At 49.7% G+C, this 15,203-nt stretch overlaps 1 protein-coding gene across 2 annotated transcripts; it reads right to left on the bottom strand.

The window, feature by feature from the left end:
• Positions 1 to 1,351: 1,351 nt before the first annotated feature.
• Positions 1,352 to 9,725, bottom strand: LOC122375963 (ubiquitin-conjugating enzyme E2 R2-like). Of its 2 annotated transcripts, none has more exons than XM_043355581.1 (7): positions 9,655 to 9,725; positions 5,744 to 5,984; positions 5,299 to 5,385; positions 4,838 to 4,935; positions 4,010 to 4,144; positions 2,947 to 3,122; positions 1,352 to 1,957 (listed from the first exon to the last, which is right to left on the bottom strand). In XM_043355581.1, exons 2-7 carry the CDS (start codon positions 5,927 to 5,929, stop codon positions 1,914 to 1,916), a joined length of 726 nt encoding a protein of 241 aa, XP_043211516.1. In that variant the 5' UTR covers positions 5,930 to 5,984; positions 9,655 to 9,725; the 3' UTR covers positions 1,352 to 1,913. The 2 variants fall into 2 exon arrangements, with proteins under 2 accessions (XP_043211516.1, XP_043211517.1); XM_043355582.1 differs by having other exon boundaries at positions 9,557 to 9,707.
• Positions 9,726 to 15,203: the final 5,478 nt, after the last annotated feature.

Genomic DNA, 15,203 nt, shown 5'->3' with positions numbered 1-15,203 from the left:
TTTTTAAAAGGGTTTACACCGAAAATGGCATGAAGTTTATTGTTTTGTCACCTTTTGACGCAAAGATCATCCTATTAGACATGGACACTTCAATTCGGTAGTTGTAGTGTTCAATATGATTCTTTTTGGAAGAATGCAGGTTTTGTTTTAGTGGTTGCAACGTAATTTGTTGAAGCACGTCGATTTAATTATTTGAATTCCCAGCCTTTGTACAAGGTCAGTTTTGATCTTATCTTTACGTACGTACTACGTATACCTCCTCTGGGTCCGTGAGAAGTGTGAGAAGGAGTTTACTCCTGGGTAGGGTACCTCTGTGTACGGCCGTCGTGACCTCAATCAGCCCCAGCTTCTCACTCGTTTGCTACCGCCGCTGCACCCTGGCCGACTCTCGTCAATGCCTGGACCATCTCGGCTTGCCCTGGCCTCGCCCCGGTGTGACCTGGTGCGACCGAGCCGCCCGACGCGAGCTTGTGGAGCGGGGATGGGATTCGCTCAGCCTCGGCACTCTGCGCGGCCGTGCGGTCCAACAGGCAGCACGCGCGTGCCTGGGAACTCGGCTCACGCGCCGCGCACGGCCGCATCTGGGCCAAGGTCCACCGCGCTGGGTTTCCGTGAGCCGCGGCCAGTGTGGCCGCCGGGCCGGCTCTCTGGAGCGTGAGCCGACGCCGGGCGCCGGATGACGACGGGCCCGGCCCAGAGCAGGTACAAACCGTTCCCCAGCGCGCTACCCCGGACCCGGTCGGGCTGGTGGCTCTCCAAGAGCCGCAACTCGCGTATGGAGCGCGGAAATCAGCGGACCCAAACACGGTGTATTGTTTGCAGGGTGAAAATTCAGCTCTAAAACAAGGGCGGCATTCTGTTTGAATCAGTTATTCCGCTACGAGACAGGGTTGCGAGCCTGTCAGAGGATTTGACGTCTTCATCGTCTCAGAGCCGACAGCTGAGTACTAGCAGTCGATTTCCCTGGCCAGCGGTCACCACAGAGGCGTCCTGCCGCCACCCGGATCCACCCCCTGGCCGGGGGTCATGTCCTACCTCCGCGGCCGCCACCACACAATGTTCCTAGCCGATGTAGCAGCGTCGACGGCCCCGGAGCGGGCTGGCCCGGCCGAGTTTTTAACGTGTGGTAGGCGCCGCGCGCCGCGCCACCGCCAACGCCTCAGTGTGTATGTCTGTGCGTGTGTGTGGAGTGTATATTGGAGCGAGAGACAAAATACATCGTATTATCTCATACTCGGCGCTGTGTTTGGTCGAACTAAGAGCTGGTGGAATTGGAACGTCTGCTGCACGACCTACATCTGAGTGCACGTGCCGTGTCAAATACCAGCTTTCGCCATCCTCACACTAGCAGTGACATCAGACTCATTATATTGCGATGGATGATAAATGTACAGAGATAGCAACTAGCGGCCGGCGCGTCGGACACGCACAAACCACCACTCGAAGACCGTGCAAAAAAAAAAAAAAAAACGAACGAAAGTGAGCGTCGCTGCAGCCTTGGCTATGGACTAGATGAGTAAAAGCCACCATTAGAGCGCCTGTCGCGAGCCGCGGTCGGTGGCGGTCGCGGGCGTGCGGCGCTCGGCTCCCCCCGTCCGGTACGTACTCAGCCACACGTAACGACGAACCCGGACCCTGGCTCACATACAGTCATTCGCACACACCACACGGCGCCTCTGTGACCGGCTGCCACCCGGCCGCCGCTTACCCAGTCACTACCACAATATCGCCCCACCCCCACCCTCCCCGCGATACCCAACTATTATCGTCAGCACAACCGATCCATACGCCAACTGCTGCTAGCGACGCGTCACCGCCCGAACCACCGCCGGGTGTCCCTTCGTCACGGACCGGGGCCGTCACGGCACACCCACCGTCACGTCACGTCACGTAACGGCGCGCTGCCGACGCTATCACAACTCGCCGTTCCCGCTGTCATCGCCGTTGTCCAGTTCGTCTGTAACGTGAGAGGACGCGCGTTACGGGCGGCTGGCCAGGGAGAAAGGCGGTCCGAACGGAGCTCCCAGCCGTGTGTGACAGGTCGTTTATCATGTGGCAGTTGTCACTGCTAACTTAAGCTTAAGTTGGAATCAAATTAAAGCGATGAGATCTGGCACGTTACTCTCGTGTAAACACTCCTTCCAACGTGATTGAATATCATAACAGTCGTCTTCCTAAAGCGTGACGCTATAACAGCTTCAATCAATGGGTCGGGGAGCACACATAGCAATACGAGCCAGAAACTACGTCGAACGCCAGATCAGCTCCGGGGTCAACGAATGAAGCATTTTCGTCAACACCAGTAGCTTTTTCGTAAACAGTACAAAACTCTCTGACCGGAGCTACCGATATTAGCTAATTCGGTCAATAAAGGACCAATGAAGGAGGAAGGGGACGGGTGAAGGGTTAAATTACAGCGACTGACACTCTAGGAAGCCAGGGGAGATGAAAAGTGAATATCAAGACGGACGTCCCAGTCAAAAATACGCTTTCTATCAGCACGACTTGTTATGCCAGTACTTCATCTTTTTTAGCATTCTGTAACTGTTAAAAATAAGTCAACAACGGACAAAAACAATCAGCGAATGACCGAGGCATAAATCACCTTCTGAGAATTACCTACTCTCATGGCCGTGTTGTCTTTAATAATTCATCCTGGCGGGATAAGCTCAATACCGGCTAGTTTGCCTCTAATTAATCTCCCTGTCTAATGACATTAGTCAGATCTCACCATCAAGCCAGCCAGCTACCCGTGGCAGACACTGATACGGCCAGTACACGTGTCGCAGTTCCGTCCGCCGAACTGTAAATAACTGCCCCAAGGCCAGTGCGCACCCACGGAATGCCCGAGCTACCGTCAACACTGCCTGTCGCCTATCGTAACGGTGGCGACTAGGCGACTCATATGGCACCGAGTCAGGCTCGGGGCGCCCGTCATCAACTCACCGTCATCACACGAGTCGTCGTCGTCGTCATCCAGGTAGTCGTCGTCGTAAAAGTCTGTGATGTCGACCGGGTCGGGTGGCGGCCGCGCCTTGGGCTTGACGCAGTACTCCTCCAGGGTGAGGGGTACCACCACATTGTCACGCTCGGCCTCCTTCCGAGACGCCGAGATCTGCTTCCTGGGGGAGAACCGGCAGCGGAAGGGATTAGTTACGGAGGTTATATAATGAAAATAGGCGAAGCAGTGGCTTTGATTGGTATCTCATGCGAAGCAGGGTCCTATATTGGGAATGGGAAAGTTGATGGTTTTAATTGCAGTATTAATTATCACTGATAACTCATTAAATTGTGCACGCCACGCACACAGCCGAATCCTGTTTGACACAGACATTTTATGAAAAAGTAACGCGACATGTCTGAAGCAACACACCGAAAGGAACAAGCCTGGCTGCAAGGAAACAAGGTGAAATGCGCACAATAGTGCACGCGTCACATGCTAGGTTGGCAGTGAAACAGGATCATTTTCATCAACCCCAAAACACCGGAGCAATAGCTGATCACCACGGCCTATTAATTCTGTCCCGGCTTCCCTCAGCGCCTCCCCGCCCGCACTGCCAGTGACAGTGACACCACCACCGACACCGCTGTGTACGCAGTACGGGGCGCCGTCCGACTGCGCGGCTGGCTGATAGCATCTCAGCAGCCCGACCACACTGACCGCCGAGTCAGCACCGTCCGGCGCCGACACCGCCGACCGGCCCTGTATGTAACCGGTCAGGACACGGGCACCGGCCAGCATACTGGCGTAATGACGATAACACGGGTAGGGGGTCTGCCGCGGCTACAGTCAATGGGGAGATGGGACATTGAAGAACATTGGTCATACGCGGAGATGCAGCCACCCTTTCACGGCCGTGTTTCATTGCAGCTCGCACGGTGTTCTCAATTTCAAGTTACAACTCAAAATGGATGTGAGCGGGACAGAGCAGGTTCCCAGGGCACCGTTGCGTACCACCCCCAACCCATTTCACGAGCAACCCCTCCCTCGTAAAGACCGGCGCCTCACCTAATGATGTTCTCGTACTCCTTGTCCTTGCCCTTGGACTCCTTCCAGCGTCTGTACATGACGGAGGCGTCCACGTTGGCCGGACTGAAGGTGTTGGGCTCGTTCAGGAGCGATATCACCGACAACAGGATCGTCCTGGGATAGACACAGTCACAAAACGTCAGGTCAGTAGACAGGGCTGTTATAAAACAGTCAAGTGATCGAATGTTTTATCACAGTGAGCAGAGTATCATAGGCCGGAACAGTTATGAGATATCACATCATCGACAGCAGAAACATGAAAAACATGACAGTGCCTAACATTTCATTGAAGGAGATACAGCTCTAACCTAATATGCGTATTTCCAGCGCTCTTGACCGGTAGGGCCAGGTGTTGGTGATTGGTGAATGGCCATCGCCTGACATTCTGCAAATAATGCCGACCCTACCCAGACGTTCTGTGTGGGGTTGTAAGCCTTTGACGTTCTGTGGGGTTGCTACGGGTTGCTAACGGTCCTCCGACATTCTGTGCGGTGTTTAATTCCTTACCTGACGTTCTATGTTGGGTAATCTTCTTCCCCTGATAGCCCGTGAAGCGTTCAGGTCATCATACGTGAAGGGTAGTGTTAATGGTATAACGACCACTTGACGATTTGTTTTTCCCTGGCCTTCCCCGTGGGGTTATATTTCTCAGCTAGCGTTCTGTGATGGGATAGATTGCTGACGTGACGTTGTGTGGGATAAGATTGCTCGCTTGACCTTCCGCGTGGGGTCACACATTTCTCACCTCACGTTCTGCGTGAGGTAAGATTTCTCACCTGACGTTCTGTGTGGGGTAAGATTTCTCACCTGACGTTCTGCGTGGGATTCCAGCGCTCGCAGGGCAGCTCGCCGCTCTGCGGGTCGTCAATGGGCGCGTGCAAGATGCTAATGCAGAGGTCACCGTTCTGGAACGGTGACAGTGAAACCGTGAACGGCTACACAGTGACGAATCACCGCCGTCAGAGGTGGCCCGCACAAACACGTGCCGGCGCACAGCGAGATGGTGCTCCGACACGACTGAAAAGACTGACATCATGTGATGGTATACCGCACTGAAATGAGACATAATCGTAGAAGCAGTGATAATTTACGAAAGAATTTACTTTAAGAATACAGACGAAACCTGGCTACCAGATGTGTAAGGAATTGGCAGACAATACGCGATTATATAATTAATGACCGAACGATGCAAGTGACTTCAACGAAAGCTATCAAAGTGTGAAAAAGCTGCAAAGCGTGGGATGAGCGAAGGTTAGCTCGATTCTCACCTCGTACACGTTCGGGTGCCAGACTTTGCTCAGGAACTTGACCGTGGGCGGCGAGTAGGGGTAGTCTGACGGGAAATTCAAATGTGCCTGAAACGTCGCAATCGAGTCAGAATCGACCGACGGACAAGCACCATTCACTTGTTTTGAAAGGGATTTTAGCTTGAAGGACACTGTCATACAAAAATTCTCACGAAAGACACAAGAAAGTTCCCAAGGCATGAGTGTCTGCTTAAAAATAAATGTTGAGTTTCGGGTCTTTGGCAATAAAACAGCAATACAAAGATGCATCATCTGAAGATCAAAGTGATTGATATATAATACAATAACTGAAAAACTAGCATTACCTGCCAGTTTCCGGCCATATCAAGATAATGATGATTTGGGGGCTTAGGGCGCCAGGACTGCAGTGGTTATCGGCACCCATGACTATATTAGGAGATCTCACCTTGAAGTAGCCACCCTCGTAGAGTGTGTGAGGCGGTCCGAAGAGCGCCACCTCCCAGCAGAAGAGGTTCTCATCGTTGGCCAGTTTCACCCTGAACCCCTCGACAGGCTCCTCCTGGAGGCTCTTGTACTCCAACGCCAGCGCGCGGAGGGCGCTACTGCTTGGCTGTGGAGAGCCCTGGGCCATCCTTCGTTCCCGCTTCACTCACGTCAACACAGAGCAGGAACACTATTTGTTACACCTGAGGACAGACAGGTGATGCCTGGTAATGAGCGAGCATCCAGAATAGGCTGGATGGTAGGGTTATGACAGCATTATGGCGTGGAATCACAGTGATTTCATGCTCTTCATTGATCAATTATCATTACATTCTTCAACTCAACAGGGGACACAATCAGAGGTAATAAGAATGACACACTCTCATCATCCATTCACAGATTAGAGTAACTGACTCAGGTCAGTTTAGCTACTGGGTACTACGATCATAGTGACAAACAGCTTAAGGCATTCAAAATACTCCACAAATCTGACCTCATGCTGAGGGTCACAGGGGCCATTTTCCATCCAATATTCCATATCTACCTAATAAATGATGGTTGAGAGTGGACACAAAGGTCTCAGCTTAGATTTTGCAGGCAATATGCTTGAATAGATCAATGAATAGAGTACAGTATGACAAATAAAAATGGTGCAAAATTGACGTGTCTGCATACAAATTTGATGAAGTTATTATTGGGACCTAGTAACTGACCTTGGATGGAACCATTTGACTTCAGACGTTATTTTTGTCAGTTGCCTCTAATTTTTATGAATATTACCTCATAGACAAAATTAAATACATTCCATAAGGAAAACCACATCAATCTATTACAAATTGTGCAATTGCACAGTACCAAATGTTGATCACAGAGATAAGCTGTCTCACTCTGCCTAATTCTTATCCCTTATATGCACATGTTGTCATAAAAAGTGCATAACAAAGGCTATGAAAAGCATGACCTTAATTAAGCATCATGTTTGGAAGTAGGCCCTAAGCTATTTAAGCAGTAATGCAGTTCATTCAGCTCATCTGCATGCATTACCTAACTACTAGGCACATGACAATTAAAAATGCACACAAGTTTTTAGCAAATTATCTTCAATCTGTGGCAATTGAAAGGTCAGCCAGCCTTCACATCTGGGAACCATATGGAGCCCAAATGTGCACCAAACTGGGGCCAGATGAGCGTTTTGTGGCACCCAGTGATCAGCAGTGAGCAGGGTCCTATTTTAGCAGCCCTGATTGGGTGGGGCTACATGCAGCCCACAACAGTGCTAGGCCAGTCAGGATTTTTCAATCCTAACCTAGGAGAAGATCCTATGCATCAAACTTTTAGGCTGGCACAATCAAAGTAAGATAAAACATGCTGAAATCTAGTACACATTTAGCTCATATAAGACACAGGCTTAACTACATTTAGAAGTCACATGTAGGCAGTGTAGTTCATGACCACATGCAGCTACTATGAACGTCAAACCCCTTGAGACCCCACTTTTTTGCGATAATTTTTAAATGCGTCAACTTTCGTTGACAATATTCTGGCAATGTATGTTTCAGAACCTGCCGAAACTTTTATTACTAAGGTATTTTGACGCCAAAAGATTATGGAAGGTACTTCTCATTCACTCGTAATGCTAAGGTCAATTCAGGCCCGGGCAGAGGCTTGCGCTCGGCCACACTCGAGCCCCGCCACCAGCGCCATCTGCTCTAAATGCCATCTACCAGCGCCCGCTACCGCTACCAGCTACCGCCCACCATCAAGCCTGAATGGAGCGAGAGACGCGAGTGACCGGTCGCCGGGCAAGGAGCGCCGGAGGGGTAGGGAGGAGCTTAGCGCTGACGTCATTGCATGGCTCCGCCCCATGAGCGCGTAGCCTCTACCCTAACAGCAGATTCGTTCCGTGAAATTTAACATTATGAGTGAATGAGAAGTACCTTTCATAATCGTTTGGCGTCAAAATACCTTAGTAATAAAAGTTTCGGCAGGTTCTAAAACACACATTGCCAGAATATTGTCAACGAGAGTTGACGCATTTAAAAATTATCGCAAAAAAGTGGGGTCTCAAGGGGTTTGATGTCCATAGTAGGTAGGTATCCCTCCTATTTCAAAGTTCAGCCCATATGGACTATGGAGTGAATCCCTTTTGGAAGGAAGGCTAGGACTACCAAACAATCTTATATGATAGACATTGCAAAATATTGTAAGCACATTGCAAATAGCTGTTTTAGCACTTTCAGCAAATATTGAAGCAAACATTTCTCTCACTTCTGTTCAAAGCAAGATATGCCATATGCATTGGATATGGCTCATTTACCTAAAAGAACATGGTTTGAAATGGAAAGCAAGTCTGGGACAGGGGCTATTAAAAATGACAAATAGGTAGCACATTCACTGGCATATCAAATAAAATGTTGGATCTGAGTATGGGTTGCTTGGTCAGTCTACAACAAAAGTACCTACACAAGTTAGACAAGTGCAAGTAGTTTTTCTTACTAAGATAAAAACAAATCATATTTGTCAGTCAATTCTAATTTTATGACATTCTTTCCATCCTTCATTAAGATGGTATTCATTATGCAAGCCACCAAAGTTATAAAAATGTTTTCAAAATGCAGCAAAAAATATAATATCCATCTTAGTGCCTACCTTTTGCAGTAGGTTTGAGCTGATCGGCTGAGCCTCTACTCTATTTCAAAAACCAAACAAGCTGGCGATGAAATACAAATAAGAAAACCAATTGAATGGTAGGTAAGACTTGACAAATTGTTCTACACTCTAGGTATGCCCAGCTCAGAACAATTTAGAACATGCAAATAGCTTTAACAGAGCCATGGGTCATTTCCTCTTTTGGCAATAGTAGTTGGCACACTCTAAAAATGGATAAATTGGCAAAATAAGAACATGAAATGAAAGAACATAGGTATCCCTCTAAGCTTAAAAAGTGAGATCACACAACAAATCAATACTTATGATGCTTTTACACAAAACATTTATAAGTTACACCCAACCACCTATTGATTCAGATTTCAGGCAAGGTGATTATGTTAGGTAAGGTTAGGTCAGGTTAGATTAAGTTTTGTTATTTCTGCTTGAAGTGTACCTGCTCCTTTAGGAGTAGGTAAATGATTGTTTGAACAATTTTCTAGGTTAATATGTAGTTTTTGCCAATATAGCTTGGTTTCTTATCATTTTTGAATCAGGTGCAAAAGGAAGATTTTGCCGAGCCATGTATAAATTTCATTAAAATAAGTAGCTGGAACTTGTAAAAAAAAGCAAGCAGTAAAAGTAGCACAAGACAACAGACCAAAAAACAATAGGTACTGAGTACTGACAGCTGGCCTTCAACAGTTGACCTTCCGAATAAATGATTCCCATTTCATGTAGTAATTCATTATAAACTTGTAATAAAATAGCACATAAATTGCAGCTTTCCAGCAAATTGAAGTGTTTTTCATAAAAAAAAACGACTGCATTTGCCATAGTGCAAAAAATCAGCATAAGCCAGTCACAGTGGGTGGGTTTACACATCATTGGTGTTCAGGTTACCATTACAACAAAGGAATGAGGACATCTAAAACATTGGTACTTAGGCTGATAGAAATTGATTTAAATTTTGAAAATCCAAGGAATAATAAGTCATTTTAGATAGGGCTAAGCATCACATTACTCCGATGCCTAGCTGTCTTAGGACAATCATCCAAGACAAAGGATTCTGGAAAAGCTCCCGAGACGAAAGCACCACTTCTAAAACAAGATAAATGGAGGTGCTCACCTTCTCTGGTACACCTCAAATGCAACAAGCCACACAACAAGCAACTCTAATAAGTAAAAAAATAAACAAGCTTGGAAAAGTTAGCAGAATTCACTCACAGTAACCGTTTCCCTTGACGCTTCCCGTGATTCCGTCTGTCACCTTGCGTCACAAACACATTACGCTGGCCTTGAAACAGCTGATTCCGAGATGTTCGTGAAGCTGGTATTAGATTCGGATTCAAAATAATCGCTGAAATCTGATCGTTTCAAATTGCAGCTCAGCTAGGGGCGTATAACAGCTGAAAGATTAAGTATATTTCGACGCTTTTCTTCTCCATGATCTCTTATTTAACCCTTAACCTTCACCTCAGTGGGGGGGGGGGGCATATGTTACCACCCTGTCGCGTTTTTTTTTTTGCGTGTGAATAAAAACCGCGACGCGTAGCGCCGCGCAACTTGAAGTAGCTTGATGTACATCAATGTTGAACAATGTGTGAAATCAGGGGCGCAGCCAAGGGGGGGGCACACTGGGCTTTAGCCCCTTCCAAATCTAGCCACTGGCGGTCGCAGCCGCTAGCAAAAGGGGGGGCCAAAGTCACGCTCGCGGGACATAACATTTTCCGTCACCGGGAGGGGGGGGGGGGTGATCGGCTAATTTTTTACGTCCACGAGGCGCCGCACAGTTGGCATTACTTATGCTTCATCCATCTCATTCTTGCGTGAAATCTTTGAGCTCAATTTAAGGCAAAATCACCAGTTCCATTTACCGTCTCACGGTGTGCCCACCGGTCGGGCCGCTGCACCGTCCATGACGACGGATCGGTGAAGCATAGGTATACTGGAAGGTCAGGCACGCGGATTCATGACCTTACCACTATAAAACAATTCGGAAAAGTACAGATACATCTTGCTAAAAAGTACAGATACCTCTTGCTTTGAACAAGCATGTGAAACCCAGAGAGCATTTTTAGACTATGACATTTACTCATATAGGTACCTAGTTGTGTGGCGGCGGGAGAGAGTAGGTACACCGGCCTCTGGAGACCCCCACAGGTTCCGAGCTTTCAGAATTGGCATCTGAGGGCCGCGCGCGACTCCTGCGGGGCTTCGCAACGGCTCTGTTGGGGCTCACTCAACCTGCCTAGTCCTACTGCTAAAAAGACTGGCCCTGAGCCCTAAGGACTTCATCAGTCTCTGCCAGCCCCAGGACCCACACCGGCTCATGGGGTCCCGACCTCGAAATATGAGGGAATCAGCGCGCCGCGCGGGACCATCAGGACGTAAAGCAATCTCGATCAGGACCAACGTAAGGCTGTGCCGGAGACTGCGTGAGCCCTCTGATCTTCAGAAACCCACCCATGTATGTTTTCATGTAGAGGCTAGTTTAGGGCCCTCAGAGACCAGTACAGGGCCTGCAAACTACAAAGGCCAGTAGTTTGAGACCATCAGAGACCGAGTTGGGCTCTCAGAAGCTAATGTGGGTCCTTACTCATTACAGGCCAGCATGGGCCCTCAGAGGTCAGCGTGGGGCCCTTAAAGACCGGCATGAGCCGTCGTTGGACCCCAGAGGCCAGCAGAGGGCCCTCAAAGGCCAACAGGGTATATTTTAACAAATTTTTACTGCGTCCCAAAGTTGAGCAGAGGGCACGTGCTACGACTAAGGGCACAGGGCAAGGAACAGAGTAGGGCACTGAGGAGGGCAGAAAGTAGGGCACAGCAGGTTGCAGGGCATGGCACAGGACATTTTAGAGGGAAGGCTGGGTACAGGTCAGGGCAGACAGCAGGGCACAGGTCAGGGAACGGGACAGGTCAGGGACGCAGTGGGTCAAATTAGCAGGGGCTACGTCCCAGGGCGAGGGGGCTGCGTCCCAAAATGGGACGCAGTAAGTGCCTTAAAATATGCCCTGAAGGCCAAGATGGGCCCTCCTCAGAGGCCAATGCAGACCCTTAGAGGCCGGCATCGGGTCTTCAGCAGCCAGTGCGGGGCCCTTATTGGCACCTAAAGGTTCGTCTTGGGACACCAGAGACAGAAATAAGGCCACCGGAGACCGGTGTGAGACCCTCAGACGCCGGTTGGGACCACTGAGGCCGGTTAGGGGCCCTCATAGGCCAGATGTGGGGCCTCAGAGGTTGATGTAGGCTCTTAGCGGTCAACGTAGGCGCTTGACCGCCACTGAAGTTCCCTCAGAGGTCAGTGTAGGACGTTCAAAGACCGGTGTGGAAGCTATATTAATAGCTGGGCGTGGGTTTTTTAGCCTCGTGACGATCGAATAATTGCCAGGGCCCCATACACCTATATGGGGGCCCATTGGTTGTTTGAGGGGGGGACATGATATGATGGCCCCCTTTATTGACCTTTGGGGGCATGGCCCTGATGCCCCCCCCCCCGGCCCCCGCGACCGCCACTGTGTACACATTACACACATGCCTCTGAGATTACATACTAGCTCATGCAAACTCTATGCAGGCCCCGGAGGTCCCACGCTAATCCTTAAGAAACCAAGCCGGCATACGGCGTCACCACCGGGCTTCTGAGGTGCACAGCACCAACCCATGAGGTCTTACTTTAGTGTCTTGGAGCCAATCTCCTTTAGCAGGGCCCACCCGCCACTGCCGAAGAGGGTCTCAGACTCTCATGCCAGCCATTGCTGAATGCTGGGCCTACGAGAGCCTCAAGTAAACCCACGCTGATATTCCATATAAGATCCGGCCATACTCGTGAACCGGTGCCAGCGACGCTGACCGCCAAATTGACAGAATGCGAAACTGAGCCCACTCATGAGTGAAATTTACGTCCTTTGATGGCGCAAGAAAGAAAATGAAACATACGAAAAGCTTTTCTAGGACTTTTGTTCGATCTGAAAGGTGGGGCCAAAAGATAGTATGGCCCCACCTTTCAGCACCAAAGGGGGGGCCATGGCCCCCGTGGCCCCCCCCCCCTGCGACCGCCAGTGAATCTAGCAGGCGCCGTCATCCAGGGCGCCGAAGGCGCCCTTGGCGCCTTCCACGATCATTTCGGGGCGCCGAAGGAGCCTTTCTAATGTCCAGCACTCTAGGCGCCCTCAACGGTAAGCCATTGTGGTACACCATGCGGCACTGGCGCCCAGGTTTACAATTTAATAGCTCTTTGTGGGTGAAGATGCACCCACAATCCTGAACTGCCGGATATCCACCCCCAATCTCCTCAACATCTAGCGCCCTCCTCATCTTCAGCGGCCTTCTGCCTGTTCGGCGCCCTTCTCGCCATTCAGCCCTTTTATGGCCTGGCGGCGCCCTTTTCACATTCGGCGCCCTCTGGGCTGACCAGTCGGCGCCTTCATGGTCTTTACCACACAACATCCTCCTGATCTGTCTGCGCCCTCCACACTTGCCGGTGCCCTCCTGACCTGTCAGTGCCCTCCTTATCGTATTATAGCGCCCTCCTCACCGTACAGCGCCCTACTGACCTGTCGCCGGCCTCTTCACTGTATAGCGGCCTCCTAACCATACAATGCCCTCCAGACCACTGCCCTCTGCGTTTAGCGCCCTCTTAACAAGTCGGTGCCTTTTTCGCCGTAGAGGGCCCTCCTGAGCTGTAGGCGGTCTCCTGACCGTACATCGTCTTCCTCACCTGTCCGTGCCCTCCTCTTTAACCCGCGCACCGACGGGGGTCTGCGCCAACTTAGTACCGACGGGGGGGGGGGGGGGCGGATGACCGCCCCCCCCTGAGATCTCGAGAACGAAGCAAGATAGCGACAAGCGGTAAACGGCATCGGATACACACGGACAAGGTCTACATTTTTTACTAAGGTCATTTTCAGGTCAGGTCAAAGATGACGTCACAGGGGTCGAAAAAGTCAAAATGGCGGCGCTAGATATGGAGAGGGTTTTTCTCGAATAACTTTCGAAGTAGTCAAGATAGGAACAAACTAAGGGCATCATCGTGATCCTCTCGTCAATCCGCATCGAATGATATATATGTTGACCTCGAAAGGTCAAGGTCAAAGGTTGACCTCAGGTCACGTGACCTCGAGGTCATCATGTATATCATTCGATGCGTCTTGACGAGCTGAACACAATGAGACCATCCGCGCGGCTGTATCTTGTTCCTGTAAGGAGTTATTGGCAAAAAACCTTTGGTGACCTTTGATGACGTCACATGACCTTACAGCTGCCCAACAGCAAAACAGACCTCAAGGTAGTGAAGGTTGATCGTATGTGAAGTCATGTATGGTATATGGGGCCATTCCGACCCGTTTTAGTGGTAAAAACAGGGAGTTGATTTTTCCCCCATTGACTTATAATGGGGAGGTCGCGAAATTGACCTGACCTTAGGTCACCGAAATCAAAATTCCGAGATATACAAATTGTAGCTACTAATGACCTAATAACATCCTGCGACTTTCAAAGGCCTCCGACATCTACTGTAGCTCTGGCACGGTGACAAAGTTGCAAAAAAGTGACTTGAGGTTGGGTCATTCAAAGTGACCTGGTGACCTGACCTTAAAAGTTAGGAGGTTCAAACTTGCACACCATGTGTAAAATTGATGAGAGAATAGTCATACCAAATTTCGCGGCGCTACGCGCCGCGGTTTTCCCGCTATCCGCGAAAAACCTCAGGGGGGGCGGATATCCGCCCCCCCCGTCGGTGCGCGGGTTAAGCAGTGCCCTCCTGACTTGTCAGCGCCCTCTTCATTCGTATAGTGCCCTCCTCATCGTAAAGCATCATCCTCACCATACGGCGCCCTCCTGACCTGCCGGCGCTCTCCCCACCATAGGCAGCGCCTTGCTGACTTGCCGGCGCCCTATTCACGTAGCGCCCTCCAGATCTGTCGCAGCCCTCATCACCGTGCAGTGCCCTCCTCACCTGTTGGGCTGTCGGCGCCTTCCTGACCCGAAATTGGCGCCCTCACCAATTCTAGCCCCCTCCGAAAATTTTTCCTGGCTGCGCCCCTGTGTGAAATGCTTGACCCCAGGTCTGGTCATGTCAGGTCAGGTCATCAGGTTGAGTTAACCTACCAAGCCTAAAAAGTTTGCAATCATGTCCAGCCTGCAGTGTTTGTCAGAGAGGTTTTAAACTTGGTGGATTGCATGCAGGGCACCTATAATTTGTATATCTCGGATTTTTTATATCCTTGACCAAGGTTCAGGCCATTGGCGTGACCTTTCCATTATAAGTCTATGGAGCAAAATGAAAATGCCTCTAGATCCGTGTGTACGCATAGGAACAGTCCAAATATTTCAGAATCACATTTATTTGGACCACCCGTGACGACCAGTGTCTGTTTTGCTGATAGCCTCTAGAAAGGTCATCCGAGGTCATTTGAGGCTACAAACAGATTTTTGCCAATAACTCTCCATATGTCCATAAAGTTAGCGTCGCATTCGTATTCGGATTCAAATTCGAGTAATGACTTCGCTCAAAATTGGTATACAGATAGCCCATGGCACGCTGAGTTCGAAACTATGGTGACCTTTTTTCCTAGGTCAAACCGTTTGATTACTGAGAGGTCAAAACACTGCGTACCCTGTAGAATCTTTGTTTATGGTCCGATTTGAAAAATTCGCCCACCAGTGTCAAGTGTGCTTGTCTCTGAACGAGAGGAAGTGGCAAATTAAAAAAAAATCCGAGGTCAAGGTTATAGGTCAAGGTAAAAAAATCCGAGTTCAAGGTCATAGTTCAAGGT

Source organism: Amphibalanus amphitrite, unplaced genomic scaffold (genome assembly GCF_019059575.1).
Source record: "Amphibalanus amphitrite isolate SeventyFive unplaced genomic scaffold, NRLGWU_Aamphi_draft 001970F_arrow, whole genome shotgun sequence".
NCBI classification, from domain to species: Eukaryota; Metazoa; Arthropoda; class Thecostraca; order Balanomorpha; family Balanidae; genus Amphibalanus; species Amphibalanus amphitrite.
The sequence above is the reverse complement of the archived record's forward strand: the minus strand, read 5'-3'. Positions and strand labels throughout refer to the sequence as shown.

Excerpts from the sequence above, each read along its gene's own strand:
- LOC122375963 (XM_043355581.1), bottom strand. The coding sequence starts at position 5,929 with ATGGCCCAGGGCTCTCCACAGCCAAGCAGTAGCGCCCTCCGCGCGCTG. Across the intron at positions 4,936-5,298 it reads GGCACCCGAACGTGTACGAG|AACGGTGACCTCTGCATTAG; the intron begins GTGAGAATCGAG and ends TCACCGTTCCAG. Across the intron at positions 4,145-4,837 it reads AATCCCACGCAGAACGTCAG|GACGATCCTGTTGTCGGTGA; the intron begins GTGAGAAATCTT and ends TGTCTATCCCAG.